The sequence below is a fragment of the Xenopus laevis genome, chromosome 5S (genome assembly GCF_017654675.1).
Source record: "Xenopus laevis strain J_2021 chromosome 5S, Xenopus_laevis_v10.1, whole genome shotgun sequence".
NCBI lineage: Eukaryota > Metazoa > Chordata > Amphibia > Anura > Pipidae > Xenopus > Xenopus laevis.
In genome coordinates this window covers 46,561,840-46,578,906 of record NC_054380.1, presented here as the reverse complement: position 1 = coordinate 46,578,906, position 17,067 = coordinate 46,561,840, and the positions used below count along the sequence as shown (strand labels likewise).

The following is a 17,067-nucleotide window of genomic DNA, read 5'->3' as shown; positions in this document are numbered from 1 at the left end:
TGTTGACCAGAAAAGACTCTATGATGACATCCTAAACTAGCCAAGCATTCTACAAGAGGCAGAAAATCGGATAGCAACAGCTTGAACCGCCCTCTTCCCTATTTCAATATATGCAGCAGCAGCAGCTCTGTCTCATTCAGATCAGTTTCTCCTCCTTCTCTTTCTTGCCTCTAGCCCACAGCTGCTTCACATAAAGGCAACAGAACAGCCCAGCCCTGCTCGCCCCCTCTCCTTTACGTCTCTCTGCATTTCACTCCAGCAGCTTCTCATTTCGCCCTCCCTCCAATTAGCAGCACCCCACCCTCTTCCTTTCACATCATCACCGGCATAGGAGGAAGGCTGGGGAAGAAGAGGGAAAGGCTAAAAACTCTGCTGGCACCAAGAGAACATCTAAAGGTGTTGCTGGAACGTAGGGGGGATCTGCAGCCACCCAGAAAGCGCAACATTTTGCATCCTCACGCCCCCCCCCTGTACAGAGGCTGTTGAATCTTCCGAGCGGATCCTCTGCTATTTGGAGACTGACCTCTCCCACGTCCCGTCAGCTCTGGCCAAGCTCCGCACTGCAAGTTGCAGGAGGGGGAGAGAGCGGCTCTCGCATTGCTCAGGCTTCAGTTTCTGCAAAGGTCCATTGGACACCTTGTATCATCTGCTGGCAGCACCTCAAGGGCCCCGACTTGTCACGGAGTAGGGGCCCCTCACTGCGGGAGCAGACATGGAAGATGGACCTTCTTCTGCAGGCTGCTTTAGAAGGTTTACTGACTGCTTCCTTAGCACAAGTAGGTGTCTTCAAGTGAATGTCTGTCTGTGGGTGCCAATGTTCTAACGTCACTGCCAGGGCATTGGAAGGTGAATAGGGGGCAAATTATCCGCAAACTCTGCTACATTACGTCTTAATAATTTTTTTGCAATTTTCCTGTCATTGGTATAAAAATGTTACACCCTAGAAAGAAGTGATGTAATAAACTGCGCTATGTAACGATTGTGCTAGCGCTATGTGCGCCTTGCCTGCTCAGGTAAATAGACCAGCCTTAGCTGTGTGTGTTTTTTTTTTTTTTTTTTGTAGTTGGAGATTAGAGTACCTCTTAACTCGTTTAACTTGTCATTAACATGTCATAGATGTGATTGACCGGTATATGTTACATTAATCTATATATATAATATTTCTATTGGCAGAGATTTCAGAACTGCTGAACTATTCTTAAACTTCCACTGAATGGATGAGAGTGCATTCTGGGAATTGTAGTTTAGCAGCTGGAGGGCCACAGGGCATTTAGTTGGCTGATTGGCTTTATTGCTTATGATGTGGTTTCCCCTTAGAGTTTATATTTTTCTTATTAAGAATGAGAATAAAAATCAGCTGACTGAATTGTTAGAAAGCTGAAATATCTTCCCCCTGATGTAGCCTGACTCATTGACAGGGATTTCACTGGATATTGTGATCATCCCATATAATAAATGTTTGAAAATGCTTGCCTGTACAACATGCTAATGCTGCCAACCCAAAATCACCTATGTGTATAAAAAAAAAACGTATTTCAGGACAGAAAAACAGCAGCTGTTTTTCTGTCCTGAAATAAGCCCTTTTGGAATAAAGGCCTTTTAAGAATATACCTCACGTGTGGTGCTGTCTATTCATCGAATTTGTTCACAGAACGGTTGGAAGTGGCCACCTCAGACTTGCACCCGCATCTAATATACCCTAAAGCTAGCCATAGATGCAAAGATCCGATCGTACGAATCATCGTATGATAGGACTTTCCCATCTCCTGATCCACCACTAACCATTCAGATCAAAGTCTTACCAGTCAGATTAGTTAAAGAACAGATCAGCAATGTTCTGCCCCTGACAGCAATCGTACGATATCTATGTCCAACCAAAGCTAGTGACAGTCTCCCACTGAAAATCGTACGATCGGCAATACATGCAGAGATATTATCGGCAGCCGACAGAAATTTTCTAACCTGTCCGATCGACCAAACGTCCGATCTCCGCCGGACGAAAAATGTCGGGACTCTCCACACACGTTTCGAAAATCGTACGAATCCTCGATTCGTACGATCAGATCTTTGCGTCTATGGCCAGCTTAAGGGTGAGTGCTGACTTCTATATTAAAAAAAAAAACTAAAATGTAAGCAGCCATTCAATGAATGAGAGCAAAAGTGACCCTGCCGGGAGTCTGTAGTTGGTTACAATAAACCTGTTCAGTTTTTGTTACGGTAGTGGTTTCTAAAACCCATTTTTCTAGTGAGGGTGATCTTTATAAAATTATAGAGTTAACAGATTAATGCACATTTATATTACCATTTTATTTTGTACTGGCAAGGTAAGTCTCTGACACAGGACTGTCACTTTAGTTACATAACAGTTTAAAGGCAAGCTCAAGTCCTCAGGTTTGCTGTGTAGTCTAACAAGTATTCCATCTATGCTGGGTGATTGTGACCCCAGTTGTGACATCTTACTTCTGTCTGTGTTTGATTGCGTTTTGTCCTGCACTGCCCTGTGGTGTAACACTTTATAACTGACTGCAGGGGAATGCAGGGTGAAATGCCTGTGTGATAGGGCTTTTACACACGGCCATTTTTGCTTGCACTCCCCTGCGTTATACTTTCTTCCATTCAGCCATAAGGGAGCGCAGGAGTAGACACAGTCAATTATTTTGCAGGGGGCTGTATCTACACAGATGCATGTATGCACTGAATGCAGGTGAAATGCAACATGCTGCGTCCCAACCTGCGTTTAGCGCTTACATGTGTCTGTGTGAGTACAGCCCCCTTCAAAATAATTGACTGTGTCTACTCCTGCGCTCCCCTGTGGCTGAACAGAAGAAAGCGCAACGCAGGGGAGCGCAGGCAAAAACGGCCGCGTGTTAGAGCCCTTAAGATGGCCATAGATGCAAAGATCAGGTCGTTTGAATCATCGGACATCCCCATCTCACAACCTGCCACTAACCATTCCGATCAAATAAAGTAGTTAAAGAACAGATCAGCTGATGTTCTGTCCCTGACCGCAATCGTACGAAAGTTATGTTTGACAAAAGCTACTCCCACTTCAGTCTCCCACTGAAAATCCTACGATCGCCAATACATGCAGAGAAATTATCGGCAGCCAACAAATCTTTTAACCTGTCCGATCGACCGATCTCCGCCGGACGAAAAATGTCGGGACTATCCACACACGGTCCGAAAATTGTATGAATCCTCGATTCACACGATCGGATCTTTGCGTCTATGGCCAGCTTAAGAGGCATTAGAGTTGCCAACCACAGAGCCAAGAAGGGATTGAAGGCAAATGTTGATTGTAACCTTCCAATTAATGAAAGTAGAGCTCCCCCATATCAGTGAAGTTATAACCATCCAAACTTGCTTCTTGTAACTCCAAAACTTCCAGTTTTAAGGCAGGCACTGTCCATTGGACTAACGTGAATGGCACCTGCACATTTCATTCGCAGCACATGCACAATTGGATTTCTGTGCCTCCTAAAATCCTGCTCCACAACCTTTGGTAAGAAAGACCGTATGGAACACCAAAATATTAAAATCGAACAGCAATACTTTTTCGTTTTGTAATAAGACTGCTGGCCGTTTTTTTATTTTTTTTGGCAAATTTTGTTATACACAGCATAATAAATATGTTCTATAAACCCTTGTTCTGTATTAGAGGTTTTCTGGAATAGAGAATTTTGCAGTAAAATTTCACATCATTTACTCTAAACAAGGAATTAGGCACCATTTACAGTACATCTGATTTAATTGCTCCACAATCTGTGAAGTGAAAAGTTAGTCTGGTGAGCTGTTTTGATGGGGATCTGGTAGTACAGGTATGGGATCTGTTATCTGGAAACCCATTATCCAGCTCCAAATTACGGAATTGGTCTCATAGACTCCATTTTATCCACATAATCCAAAATTGTAAAAATGATTTCCTTTTTCTCTGTAATTATAAAACAGTACCTCATACTCGAACCAAACTAAGATATAATTAATCTTAAAAGCAAAACCAGCCTATAGTGTCTATTTAATGTTATATTTAATGTTTTAGTGTCTATTTAATGTTTATATGCTTTTCTAGTAGACTTAAGTTATGAAGATCGAAATCAGTGGCGTAAATAGATGATTCAGTGCCCTGCAGCAAATTAATGTTTGGTCCCTCAAGATATCCAAAGGTTGACCAATATTTGTTGAAATTGCTTATTATTTAGGGTCTCATGGAGCCTCCTGTTCCTCCTGGGCCCCCCTGCAGCCATAGGGTCTGCTTCCTCTGTAGTTGCACCCCTGATTCAAATTACAGAAAGATCAGCTATTCGGAAAACCCCAGGTCCTGAGCATTCAGGATAACAGATCCCATATCTGTATGTCTGTATGTGATCAGCTAATTTTCTAGCGATGGAAGGAGTTAGGCCAGTCAGGCCAACCATCCTTTCCCAGGAGAGATTGTCTGGAATTCTCTTAAATTTCTGATTTCTCTGCAGCTAGGAGGGACTTCTTTACAATTAAATCTGAGCCTCCTTCCATTTAATGTCTTGTATGTAAGGGTCTGGTTTTTCATGCTGCTTGGTGTGTCTAACGAGAAAATTTAACACAAACCCCTCCTTTTGACATAATCTCATTGAGTTTGGCTTAACCTTTTTCAAGGTTCTCTATAGAGATCGAAAATTTGTTTTTCACAAGACGTGACTCTGGTACCCAGGCAATAGGCCCTCCAAATGGAGTAAGTGATATGCACCTGGTTCCACACATTGAAAGGAAACCATGATACTCGGACAAACCAAGTTTAATGTAGTGCAACTCCTCCATCACTTTGTTCCATTGTGAAGTGAGGGCTTCTGGGAGTCAAAACCAACTTGCTTTCCACATTGGTTGTGCAAAAATATAGAAAGCAGAGGGACTTTGAATCCCAGAATCCATCACTTCATAATGGAATAAGGTGAGAGAGAGGTTGAATTACACAGCTTAATTCTCTCCTTAATAAAGCACCTTTTATTCATGTAAGACCTGTGAGTGCAGCTATTTCTACATGCGATATATATTTTCAATAGAGCTTATGCACACACGAGTGCTACAGGCTGTGGTACAGGTATGGGAAACATTATTCTGAAACCCGTTATCCAGAAAGCTCCGAACTGCGGAAAGCCCGTCTCCCATAGACTCCATTTTATCCAAATAATACACATTTTTAAAAAGTATTTCCTTTTTCTCTGTAATAATAAAGCAGTACCTTGTACTTGATCAAAATTAAGATATAATTAATTCTTATTGGAAGCAAAACCAGCCTGTTTGGGTTCATTTTATGATTTTTTTTTTTTTAGAAGATTTAAGACATGAAGATCCAATTTACAGTAAGACCCTTTATCCTGAAACCCCCAGGTCCCGATCATTCTAGCTAACCGGTCCCATACCTGTACCAACAGATACTTGATTTTTTTTTTTTTATATATATATATATATAATTATCTACACTTGTGAGGCATATAATTTTAATATACATCCCCATTCTCCACTGTATGGTGCAGCTTCAGTTTCCCTGTTTATTTAAGTCATGATTAAAAAACCAAAAAGTATATAAATCACGAGCCATATTCCTTAAATTCATGTTGATCAAGGGGATGTACATTATTTTTAATATTGAAAGTTTTTTCTAGAAGCAAATTAACCCTGAGCATTATGAAACTAGGGAGCTACTAATTGTAATTCTGAATTAGCCATTTCACCTGATAGATCTGGATTAGCGACATCTTTATTTAATGTGCAGTATAATGACCAATTGTGATCTTTGGTGATGGAGATGTCCAGAAAAATTTGTACCCTTATCCAAACAATAGTTGAGGCTCTCAACACTCTCAGGAATAACTATTAGCACCTTTGAGAGCCATATATTAATATTCCACTGTAGGGCAGGAAAATATATTTGAAATTATCTTAAACCAATTGCATTTCAAAGTGTTAGAATTGAGGCACTGTTGTCTATCTCTTGTGGATTGATATCACCTCCAAGCAGATTGGCATTTGACACTTCCTATCCTGCAGAAGTCTGTCTTTTTGCATTACTGGTGCAATCAATACTTTGCTGCTTGGGAACTTGAAGTTCCAGAGAGAATGAAATACTGTGCAGTTAAATCAGGGAAGACATAACTGAAAATTAATCTGTTTTTGTTTTTTTATAGTGGTTAGTAGTTATCATTCTTGTGAGCAGTTAGAGTGCTCTAAGATTGGTGGGAATATACTAATCACCAAGTGGGCAGTTACATTTCAGGCATACACTGAAATGTTGAAAGGTCTATGTATGTGGATTTCCTACAATTGTATCACACCTTGTTGGTGTGGGATTTGGAATCTATGCATAAGTGTGTTGTGGTATATTTTGTTTTTTTTATTATATTTGTGTTAGTTGTCCCTCTCTGTGATTAAATCACAGTATACAATTGTTGTGCACAATGTATGAGATTCATTTGTGGTATTTTATCCTCATCGGAGATTATATTGGATCTTGGACAGAGAACTGACTCCGTTTATTGCAGAGGATGACATTGGGTCACAGTACTGTTGCTGGTTCAGAATTGCATTTACAGTGTCCGCTTTCTCCAAAGTCAATTGTTATGGGATCCAAGAGACTGCAGGTTGTGCATATAGTTCATAGACGAGATGTAACTGGATAGTTGAAAAAGATTAAGGTCTTTGATGTAGGGTGGTTCAGTACATGTAATTCTTCTGCATTACAGTATTCCAAAAACTATACTGAAATATTGTAAGAGAATCCCCCCAAGAACCAGGAATTATGTCAAGAGTTGGCCATTTCTCCAAATCTCAAACATTGCCTTTACTGCTTACACAATGCTGGAAAATGTGCCCGTTACTCCATTAAAGTTAGTTTGCATGCAAGATTGAGCTCCTTCAGGGTTATGGGATTCTGAAATGATGTAACGGCAGTATACCCAAAGGCTTGCCATCTGTGTTCTAGATTGTTGTTAATTAACTGCCTTCCTACGAATACAATTTGCAGACAAAAGTACACTTTGGGCTACTGCGTCCAGGAGATATTCATGGTTTTCAGAATTTGGAAATTTGGCAGTGTATTAATTTGCTCAGCAATGAAAACCTGGGAAACCATTGGTGGCAAAAATATCCTGTTGGGTTTTAATTAATGTGTGATGTTTTTTCTTTTTTTTTGTAATGTATGGTGATCTAAATTAATGCAAAACATATCCGGAAAACACCAGGTCCCAACCATTCGACGTTCTAGATCTCATACCTGTACGGCCTTTTGAAACCAATAGGGAAATGTAATAAAAGTCAGTAATGGAAAAACCACTCACTATGTGAAAAGTTATGCGTTTGCTCGAACAAATGTTGCTTTGTGTGAATTTAATAGCTTTTGCGAACCTGTAAACTGTTTAGCGACCACTTCCGACAGTGGAAGAAAGTTTGTGAACTTTATAGTTTGCGCCAATGCATAGTAAATGTAATACTATTTCTTAATGAATACAATGTTTGCTCCAAAAGATTACAACACCGTCAAGCACTTTTTAAAAGTGCACAACATTAATTCGCAATGCAATGACCATTTAAGAAAGCATATTACATTGTGAGATGTGAATTTTTATTCTTTTTGGTGCAAATGATTTTTCTCTTTGTGACTTTTAATACATTCCTCCTCAAGTGGTTTATGAAAATAACAATAAAATGATTAATATAATAATCAGTCACCTTTTTAATTTCATTGCCTAAAGTGCATTGATGTCAATTCTGTTTACTCAATAGCCAGTTCCCCTACAGGTGCAATTTCCTTGATTCTTGGTTGACCTTTAAAATCATCAAATGTTGAATTTTTTAGAAGACTGTGTCTTTTAATGGTTAGATGAAGAGGACCCCATTCTAGTTTTGAATTTTAGAAATCTAGGTCTTTTAGCCTTCATAAGTGTATCTATGGCGTTGTCCGCCAACCTGCAACAGAATGGGAAATATCTGGTGATACAATTTCTTGCACATGAGTTAGATGATCAGATAAATACATTCTGGCATTTACATTGAGAAAGTTCATGTGATCCAGTTGTTGTTGGGTTTGCAGACCAAACCGTGGGATTGTGGCAAAAAGGGGACAATTTTTATCTATACTTTTTTCATCCAGCAGCTATTTAAAGTCTAAATAATCTGGTCTCGAGGGTTGCACAAATTAGCAACGAAACAAAGGTGTGACTTCAAGATGGAGATTGGCATGGTTATGTACAGGCGGATAAGAGATCTGTATATTAATAGCAATTAAAATCTAGCCTCAGGAAAAGATTCTTAGTATAGGTATGAGACATGTTATCCAGAATGCTTGGGACCTGGGGCTTTCCAGATAACAGATCTTTCAGTAATTTGGATCTTTATACCTTAAGTCTACTATAGAATCATTTAAACATTACCCAATAAGCTGATTTTGCTTTCAATAAGGATTAATTATATCTTCAGTTGGATCAAGTTTAAGGTAATCTTTTATTGTTGCAAAGAAAAAGGAAATAATTTTAAAAAATTTGGATAATATGGAATCTATGGGAGACTGTGTAAAGACTTTCTGGGTAACTGATTCGATGCCTGCATTTTAGGTTAACAGAGAGGACTAGAATAGGAAGCCACAATAAAAACTGAAAGACCAATTACAAATTGTGCCAAAATCACTGTTTACATCATATCATATTAGAAATGTCTGTATAATATTAGAGGCATAACAACTTAAAATTTACTTTTAAGAGATCAGTGGGTTTATAACCAATATTTACAGTGTGTGATGTTTGTATCTAAAATAAAGCTAGAAAGCATCTTGTGAAAGATGTTAAAATATTCATGTATACTTGTCACTTCTGCCAACATTTCCTGGAACTAAACATGAAGCCAGTAAACCTGAAATTCCATTTAACCCTAAACTCATTTGTTTTTATAAGAACCCTTTTTGGATGACAATTTTTGAAATATGGTTGAAAGAATGTGTACATGACCGGATTTGTTTTAATACTTTTCTGTCTCCCACATGCGATATATCAAATATACATGTAAAGGTTTGATATTGTAAACAATTTATTTTATTAAAAGAAAATTATACCCTTAAAATTAATACTTTAATTGGCAACAGCTAGTTTATATCATATTAAGTTGTATATTCAAGAACCTTACCAAACTAGTATATTTAAGTAATTATTGCCCTTTTACATCTCTAGCCTTGAACCATTTTGTGATGGTATGTGTGCTGCCTTAGAGATCACCTGACCCGAAATACTACAACTGTAACAGGAAGAAGTGTGGAAACAAAAGACAGAACTCTGTCTGTGTGACCTCACATGTATGGTTTGTTTATGTGCACCGTGAATCCCAGGGGGATGGTAATTTTCTATTTAGGATTACCCAATGGCACATACTAATAAAAAAAAAAAAAAAAGAATATTATGAAAATGGTTTATTTACATGAAGCAGGGTTTTACATGCAATATCATTTTATAGAGACCTACATTGTTCGGGGTATCGTTTTCCTTTAAAAAATTTTTTGTAGTTGTGTGGCCTAGCCTGATACATGTGTAGCTGCAGAATTATCACTGAGACTAGGGTGGATGCAGATCAGGGGACCATACAAGAGTGCACAACCATACAAGAGTACATTTATTTGTGAATATAATCGTACTGTATACAAAGCGGTTTCTGTTCGATTATCAAAGTGTGGCAATAATTAGTTTACCTCCAGCCACGCGTATTCCCAGGTCTTTGAGCTGACTTCTGGTTCTATAGTTAAAACCAGAGAATTGACAGAGCGTTACAGCGCTTAAGAAATTATTGTATATCAGAATGTTGATTAGAATTACATTTTGCTTCATGTTTTGTTCATATAATTTTTTTTGGATTGACATAATACACAAGTAGAAAATAACTCTAAAATATACTCTGTAAGCAGTGTTTAGTGATGTCACTTGGACCCTCTTCACCTTTACGTTCCATAACTATAGGAAGGTACTGTGTGTCACGGTCGGCACCCAGCACCAGAACAAACACCAAGCACCCTGGTCTGGGCTCGTGCTTCACCAGTAGTGTGACCGCCTTTGGGCCTTGGGAGGAGCCCTCGGCTTACTTGGATGCCACCTGGACTTAAACGAGAGGTGCAAGATGAGGGTTCTGGATAGGCAGAGGGGCATGACTGTAGATAGCGTCTTTAAGGCCAAAGGTCACAGTACAAGCAGGAATAGGCAAATTCGTGGTCAGACAGGCAGGATCGAGGCAGGTAGATAGAAAGGATCGTCAGGCAGGCAAGGGTCAAAACTGGGTAATCAATCAGATCGGATGAGGCAGAATTGGAATCAAACATGCAGGAGTCAAACCAGGAAGTCAATTTGGAGGGACAGGCGGAATAGGAGTCTGTTTCAGGCAAGGGTTAGGTTTCAGAGGTCAGAGAAGTCAAAAGCCAGGCCGGGTCAAAACACAGAAGTACAGAACAGAATTCAGGCAAACAGGTACTAGCACAAGGCTCAGGAACCACCAGGAAACAAATCCTATCACGGGCAATGATAAACAGTAGGAATATCCCTTTAATACTTTTAAATTGCGCGCTGACGTCATCACGCCAGTGCGCATTCGCCTACAAAACCCGTAAGTGCGCGCACACTAAGAAGGAGCTAGCTCAAGAGAAGAGACGCGGGCTTCCCCGCCGCTCCACTAGACCACCAGGGTTAATCTTTTTTCATTACACTGTGTCTGTGTTAAACAGAGAAATGTTTGTGAACCCTAGCTCTCTTTCAAAAGTATTTAACATGCTAAAAAGTTCAATATTGGAAACATGTGACCTGATTATGTTAGTTGGTGTGGTTTCTAATAGCTTTAGCATTCTCTTTTTCTGCAGCCTTGGTGCCACATTTTACTCCTTTCTTCCTATGTTTAACACTGATAAGATGAAAGCATGTGTTTTTTTTTTTTTTTTTTAACCGCATGTGTTGATGCTGGCGCCAGAAACATGCTTGCTTGGTGCTAGGATATCATGCTAGAGAAAGCAAATCTTTGTTCTTTCTTATCTCTTGTGAGTTGTTGTGGTTGCTATCAAGCATGGCTGAAACTGCAGGACCAAGTGGAGCAAGTCAGTGTTGCTCCTGCCCTGGAATTGATCCCCCCCCCCCATCCCAATATGTAACCAGTATTCATGCTCAATACACCACTATATTTTCTTTGCACAATTTTTATTAAGGTATGTTATTTATAGATTCTTTACCAGAGCAGAAAGGTAAAAAAAGACGTGTTTATTTTATTTTTTTTAAGTAACCATGCAAAGTAAAAGGGAGAATTTCTCAATCTCTTAACACATTATTGATGAATAATGAATGCCCAGGAAGTGTATGTGATTTGATGGGGGTTACTGTCACAGATTACTTAAGGATCCATTTGTAAATTGTGCCAGAGTAGTGGCACCCTAGCATATGAAGTAGAAACTACCTGCCATTTAGCTGGATGGTTAACATAACGTCAAAGTTTCATTTTAGCACCAGACACACAGTGCAGTTTATAATAACTGCATTTGTTAAAAGATTTATATTGTTGTGTGTTTTTTAAGATTTCACACTAATGGCAGGAAATCTGGGATTCGCATGGCCTTGATAAATTCGCCATTTAATTTACACAACTTTTTATACCGTGTGATTGGGTCTTTCACTAAGCAAACACTTATTTTAAAAGAACTTCATAACTCACAGCCCACTGTGGGGTGTCTAAAGATTTCTTGTTTTCCTGAGGTTGTTTTTAGCTTCATCACTAATATAAAGTGTTCACACACTGCTACATGTGCACACTAGGTATATAGAGGAGGCAGGAGAAATAAGCATTAAGAACAATCCCTACATACTTGTTTTCATAACAGTACTATGGAGGCCCTGTGTTAGTAGTTAATGCAGGAGTGCCCATACTTTACTAATGCGAGGTCTACGTTTAGTGATGTTGTCCCAATATGATCTACATCCATAAAAGCATTGTGAGCATTCTGTTCCATGGAAAATATTATTTAAATATTGATTGATGAGAGAATTTATATTGCTATATTTAACAAACAATTATTTCTATGTAATCTCAACATAAGAAATATCTGAATGAAAAGCATGAAACAGGTAAATGATATAGACAAGCTGTTTGTTGACAGTGTCTTGATATCACCAGCAAGAGGTCTACTAGTAGATCCCAATCTACCTTTTGGGCAACCCTGAGTTAATTAATGAACAGCATACACACAAGGCAAAAGCAAATAAAGGTGGGAAGTTGTGTGGGAGAACCAGCAATGAAGTATGAGGTGTAAAATTTAAATGAGGAAGTGCAGGAATAGTGGGCAAATGTAGAAAGCATTAAAAATAGAGCAGATGCCTAATAGAATAAATTGCAATGCATAGAATGGAAGCAAAAATGTCAATAGGGAGAAGAGCACATATAAAAGAAACCTTATGGAGAGGAGAGTAAATGGGGCTATGAGGCAGAAATAAAATAGTAGGTGAGTTTAAAGTATAATGGTGACGGAAGGCGAGACATTTTTAAAGAAAAAAAAGGAGAAAGCAAAAAGGGAAAGGGGCGTAGAGAACATGGGGGGGGGGGATGGCAAGGCATAAAGGGGTTTTGATCCATTTTCCAGAAATTTTTTGTTTAGACTATATTGTTTCTCAGTCTGGGATCTCCACAGTCTAGGTGCAAAACATTTTTCAGCAGCATCTGTGGAACATTAACAACCTTTGTACCAATTTTTACAGATAGCCCCTGAGTTAAGGGGAACTGCACCATGGTATTTAAAGTGGACCTGTCACTCAGATGTAAAAAACTGTATAAAAAAAAAAGAGTCCTTTTCAAATTAAACATGAAATCCAAATTCTTTTTGTTATTATGGCGTTCATTAAAACTCATTTAAAAATCTCAGCTGTCAATCAAACAGTGTCTGCCCCTCCTCTGTGCCTCAGGCATAGGGGCAGGCAGTTACTTTCACTTTCCATTCTGCACTTCCTGGATGCCGCTGCTCTTCCCACATCCCCCCCACCCATTCTCTTAACCATTTAATTGTGTAGCTAGTGCATGGGGATGAACAGCAGGTCCCCCGTTCTGGTGCACAAACAAGATTCTGAGATGATTCAAAACTTGCCTTAACAGTGTCCACAAAAAGGCTCCTGCCTGCTTGCTATAATTAGGACATCTCAGACTGAAGGAAAGGAAATTCAAAAATGTATACAGTGTAATTAAAGTTAATTTTGCTTGACTTATGTAATACAAATATGATTTGGTGGAATATTTTTTTTGGGTGACGGGTCCCCTTTATTACTCAGTCACATTGTCTACTGGGGGACTTGATTTTAAATGCACTACAAACTTAACATGCTAATAGTGTTGTAAGGTAATTATTCACAGGTGTATGTTTATTGGCTGGGGCTTAAAAGCTCCCTACTTTCCCACTGGAGCTCCTGAGCTAAGTGTAAGTGCACAATGGTTTTACTACTCCGTCACATTGGTTGCTGGGGGACTTGATTTTAAATGCACTATTAACTTATAATGCTCACAAATCGTGCAGGACTCAAGTACAATGAAAGGCCTTGATGTGAGCTTACATTTTTGGCCAAAGTGTTGTACGAACACAAACTGTGCACTGGCAAATTTTCTCTTTGTGTACAAATATTGGCTTTTTATTGTTTATTGCAATTGGTCAACTCCAGAATGTGGGTTAGATTGAGCACTGGCACAATGGTGTTTATAGCAGCTAGTCAACGCCACAGCGTGAATTAGGCCGAGCGCTGGTGATTTCTTACTGTGTTTCATGTACAAATTTTTTTGATTAGAAGGTGTATAACCCCCTTTAATGGTATGGCACACGGGGAGACTTGCCACCGCCATTCACTATCGTGGATGGCAAATCTCCCAAAAATGCCTTCTCACTGGCAATAATCTAAATCTGCACATTTTAAATTCTAAGCATATAACAGAATTTTTACCACAGGTGCCAAATCTCCCTGTGTAGCATTGCCCTAAGAGAACATGGTGGTAAAGAAACCCATGTGGAGAGAGGGTGTAAGAGAAGCAGACAACCAAACGGGTGGGGGGGAGCGGGGTATTGAGAACTGTAAATTTAAAAAAGCAATAATAAAAAGGACAAAACAACACGACAGTGCTACATTTAATCAGATTAGGAAGGTTCCCTTTTCTACAAAATCCTTTCGCAATAAATTAGGCCCTTTTTTTTTTCTTCTGTTGCTTTTTCGCTCTGCTGCTGCTGTTGTTGAAAAATTATATATAGCTTCCGGATTGTAATATTTCAGTTGTGGTGCATTAAGTACAAAAATGACCCCCCCCCTTATGTCCTTTTTAAGGTACATGCAGTACTTAATTATGAAGTATATTTGTACAAGTACTATACTCTTAGTCACATACTCTTAAAAGACTCTTGTAGAATTGTTGCTTTTCAAAGCATTTTAGCAAGATAAAAACAGTTATTACTGTATACTTGCATTCAGGCACACCTAAACTGGTGAGGTTAAGGGATATTCTAAGAGTGATTTTCTCCCGTAATCTGGAAAGGTATTAAACAGTAATAACAAATGAGCAAAAAATCTGTTGCGGTTTAAAGTTAGCAATGAGAAGCATATATTCAACACATTAAATGATAAATAAAATCAAATATAAAATGACATTCAAACATCAAAAATATTCCTTACTTTAATAAAACTGTCTGCATGTGTTGTTTGTTTTTTTTATTTAAACTAACATTAACCCCCTCCCCAACCTTGTTGTCATGAGCTTTTTCATTTGGACTTATGTAAAAATAAAAAAATAAAAATAAAAATAAAATAAAAAAAAGAAATAAAAAAGTGAATAAGCATTATCTGAACTTCCAAAAATTGAATTACGCGTCTGTGTGAATGTAATGCATATACTTTTTAAAAAACAAACCCGTTTTCGACAAGATTTTCCCAATGGAACAAGGGGAAGTATAGTCATGACACTATGAGCTTAAGGGGTAGGGAAATGGATTGTACAAGTCAGTGATAGACTATAAAAGTAATCAACCTTTTATTCTTTAAATTTGTAACAAATATAAACTTTGGAAGCATCAAAACTTTTTTCATAGCTTGAAATTACTCATGAATGATTTAAAGCCAAAAACAAAGGGAAATGTTACTAGTTTTTCAAATATTACCTGTCTATGTTAAATTGATTAGTGTAAATAATAATTACTTTTTATTTTTGTACTTAAAATGTGATTTAATTCCTTTTTTGCACTGAGAGGGTTAAAAATCATCAGGAAGCACAACTGCTGATAACATTTTGGCTGAAGTTGTAGCTATTTTTCTTAAAGGAAAACTATACCCCCCAAACAATGTAGGTCTCTATTAAAAGATACTGAGTAAAACAGCTCATATGTAAAACCCTGCTTCATGTAAATGAACCATTATCATAATAATATACTTTTTTAGTAGTATGTGCCATTGGGTAATCATAAATAGAAAATTGCCATTTTAAAAAATAAGGGCCGCCCCCAGAGATCGTACGATTCACTGTGCACACATACAAACCACATGTAAGGTCACATGAGCCAATTAACAGATAGAGTTCTGCCTTTTGCTTCCTCACTTCTTCCTGTTACAGTTAGTGTTGTAGTATTTCTGGTCAGGTGATCTCTGAGGCAGCAGAGATAGAGTCACGACATGGTGGTTCAAGGCAAGAGATGTAAAAGTGCAATATTTATGTTAATTTATATTCCAGTTTGGTAAGATTCTGTAATATGTCATTCAATTTGATATAAACTATCTGTTGCTTAAGTATTCATTTTGGGGGTATAGTTTTCCTTTAACCTTCAGCCTCCCTTTCCTTGTTTTAAAGGGAAATGAACTTTTCCGTTCTTATCAGTACATGTATTGGGGTGTACACCGTGTTTAAAAAGGAAAGTAGAGCATGTGGGGCCCAGTTTTAACCATAAGTAGAAACAACAATTTTTAATATTTTTATTTCAGGACTGCACTGAAAATATATTTAATATGCTTTTGGATGGTGTTTTCATATACTAAAGGATGTGCAGATAATAGCGATGCACCAAATCCACTTTTTGGGATTCGGCCGAATACCAAACCAAATCTGAATTTGCATGTGCAAATTAGGGACGGTAAAGAAAAAGGTGGGGAAAAGGTTTTTAAAAAGTCATGTGATTTCCCTTCCCACCCCTGATAAACATATGCAAGTTAGGATTTGGTTCAGCCATGCACAAGGATTTGGCCAAATCCTGCTGAAAAAGACTGAACCGAATCCTGAATTCGTTGCATCCCTAGTATGTAACAAGCAACCATGTAGCCGAAGCTTCTGTTTTGCAACAGCCTGAGAGAAAATAGCTAATTATAAGGAGATAAAGTGTAACAAATCAGTATGCTATATGCAAGCAAGAGGACAGAGTCATTAGAGGTGGATGTTTTGGTACACATTGATACTAATAACAACGTTTAAAGAAAGAGGGGACGTCCTCAAGAATGATTTTAAGAAACTAGTGGAAAGGCTAAAGGAAAGGATTTCTAGGGTACTCTGAGATATTGCCTGTGTAATAAATGGCTAGGAGATGTAGGAAGAAGGGATTTGGATTTTTAGAGAACTAGGCATATACACCAGTTACAATCTAGTATCCATATTGAATGTACAAAGCTGGAAAATGGGAGAGCTGGTAATGCCACTAGAGGTGAATATGATTGCTTATCAGGAAAGCACATTTTAGCACCTTAAAGATCAGTACTTCAGCACATAATGCCTTGTTTTTTTTCTGATAAAAACACAGAATGGAAATGGTTTGTCATTTAAGATGTATATAAATCATTACCATTGTCATTTTAATCCCCTAAAGGAGAAGTAAAGTTATAATTACTGGGGAGGATGCCAAACGTTGGGCAACTCCTGGTGATTATAATCCCTTACCTGATACCCTGGGGTTCCTGCTCGCTGAAGCAGTTTGCTCACAGTTTGTCGATAGTAGCACTGCAGACTGTTTTATTCCACTTATTTGTTCTTTACGCCAGGTGCTCAGTCACAGTAAAGTGAAAAGTCAAACTTAAAACAAAAAGGCAGCCG

General features: G+C 38.3%; 1 protein-coding gene across 3 annotated transcripts in view; it reads left to right on the top strand.

The window, feature by feature from the left end:
• The first annotated feature begins 105 nt into the window (after positions 1–105).
• pde10a.S (phosphodiesterase 10A S homeolog) overlaps positions 106–17,067 on the top strand; it is a 104,956-nt gene continuing 87,994 nt past the window's right edge. The window contains exon 1 of one of the 3 annotated variants that reach the window (XM_018265286.2): positions 106–776. In XM_018265286.2, the coding sequence (XP_018120775.1) occupies positions 713–776 (64 nt within the window). In that variant the 5' untranslated portion in view covers positions 106–712. The remainder of the gene's footprint in view (positions 777–17,067) is intronic. The other 2 variants (XM_018265284.2, XM_018265285.2) reach the window with 2 other exon arrangements.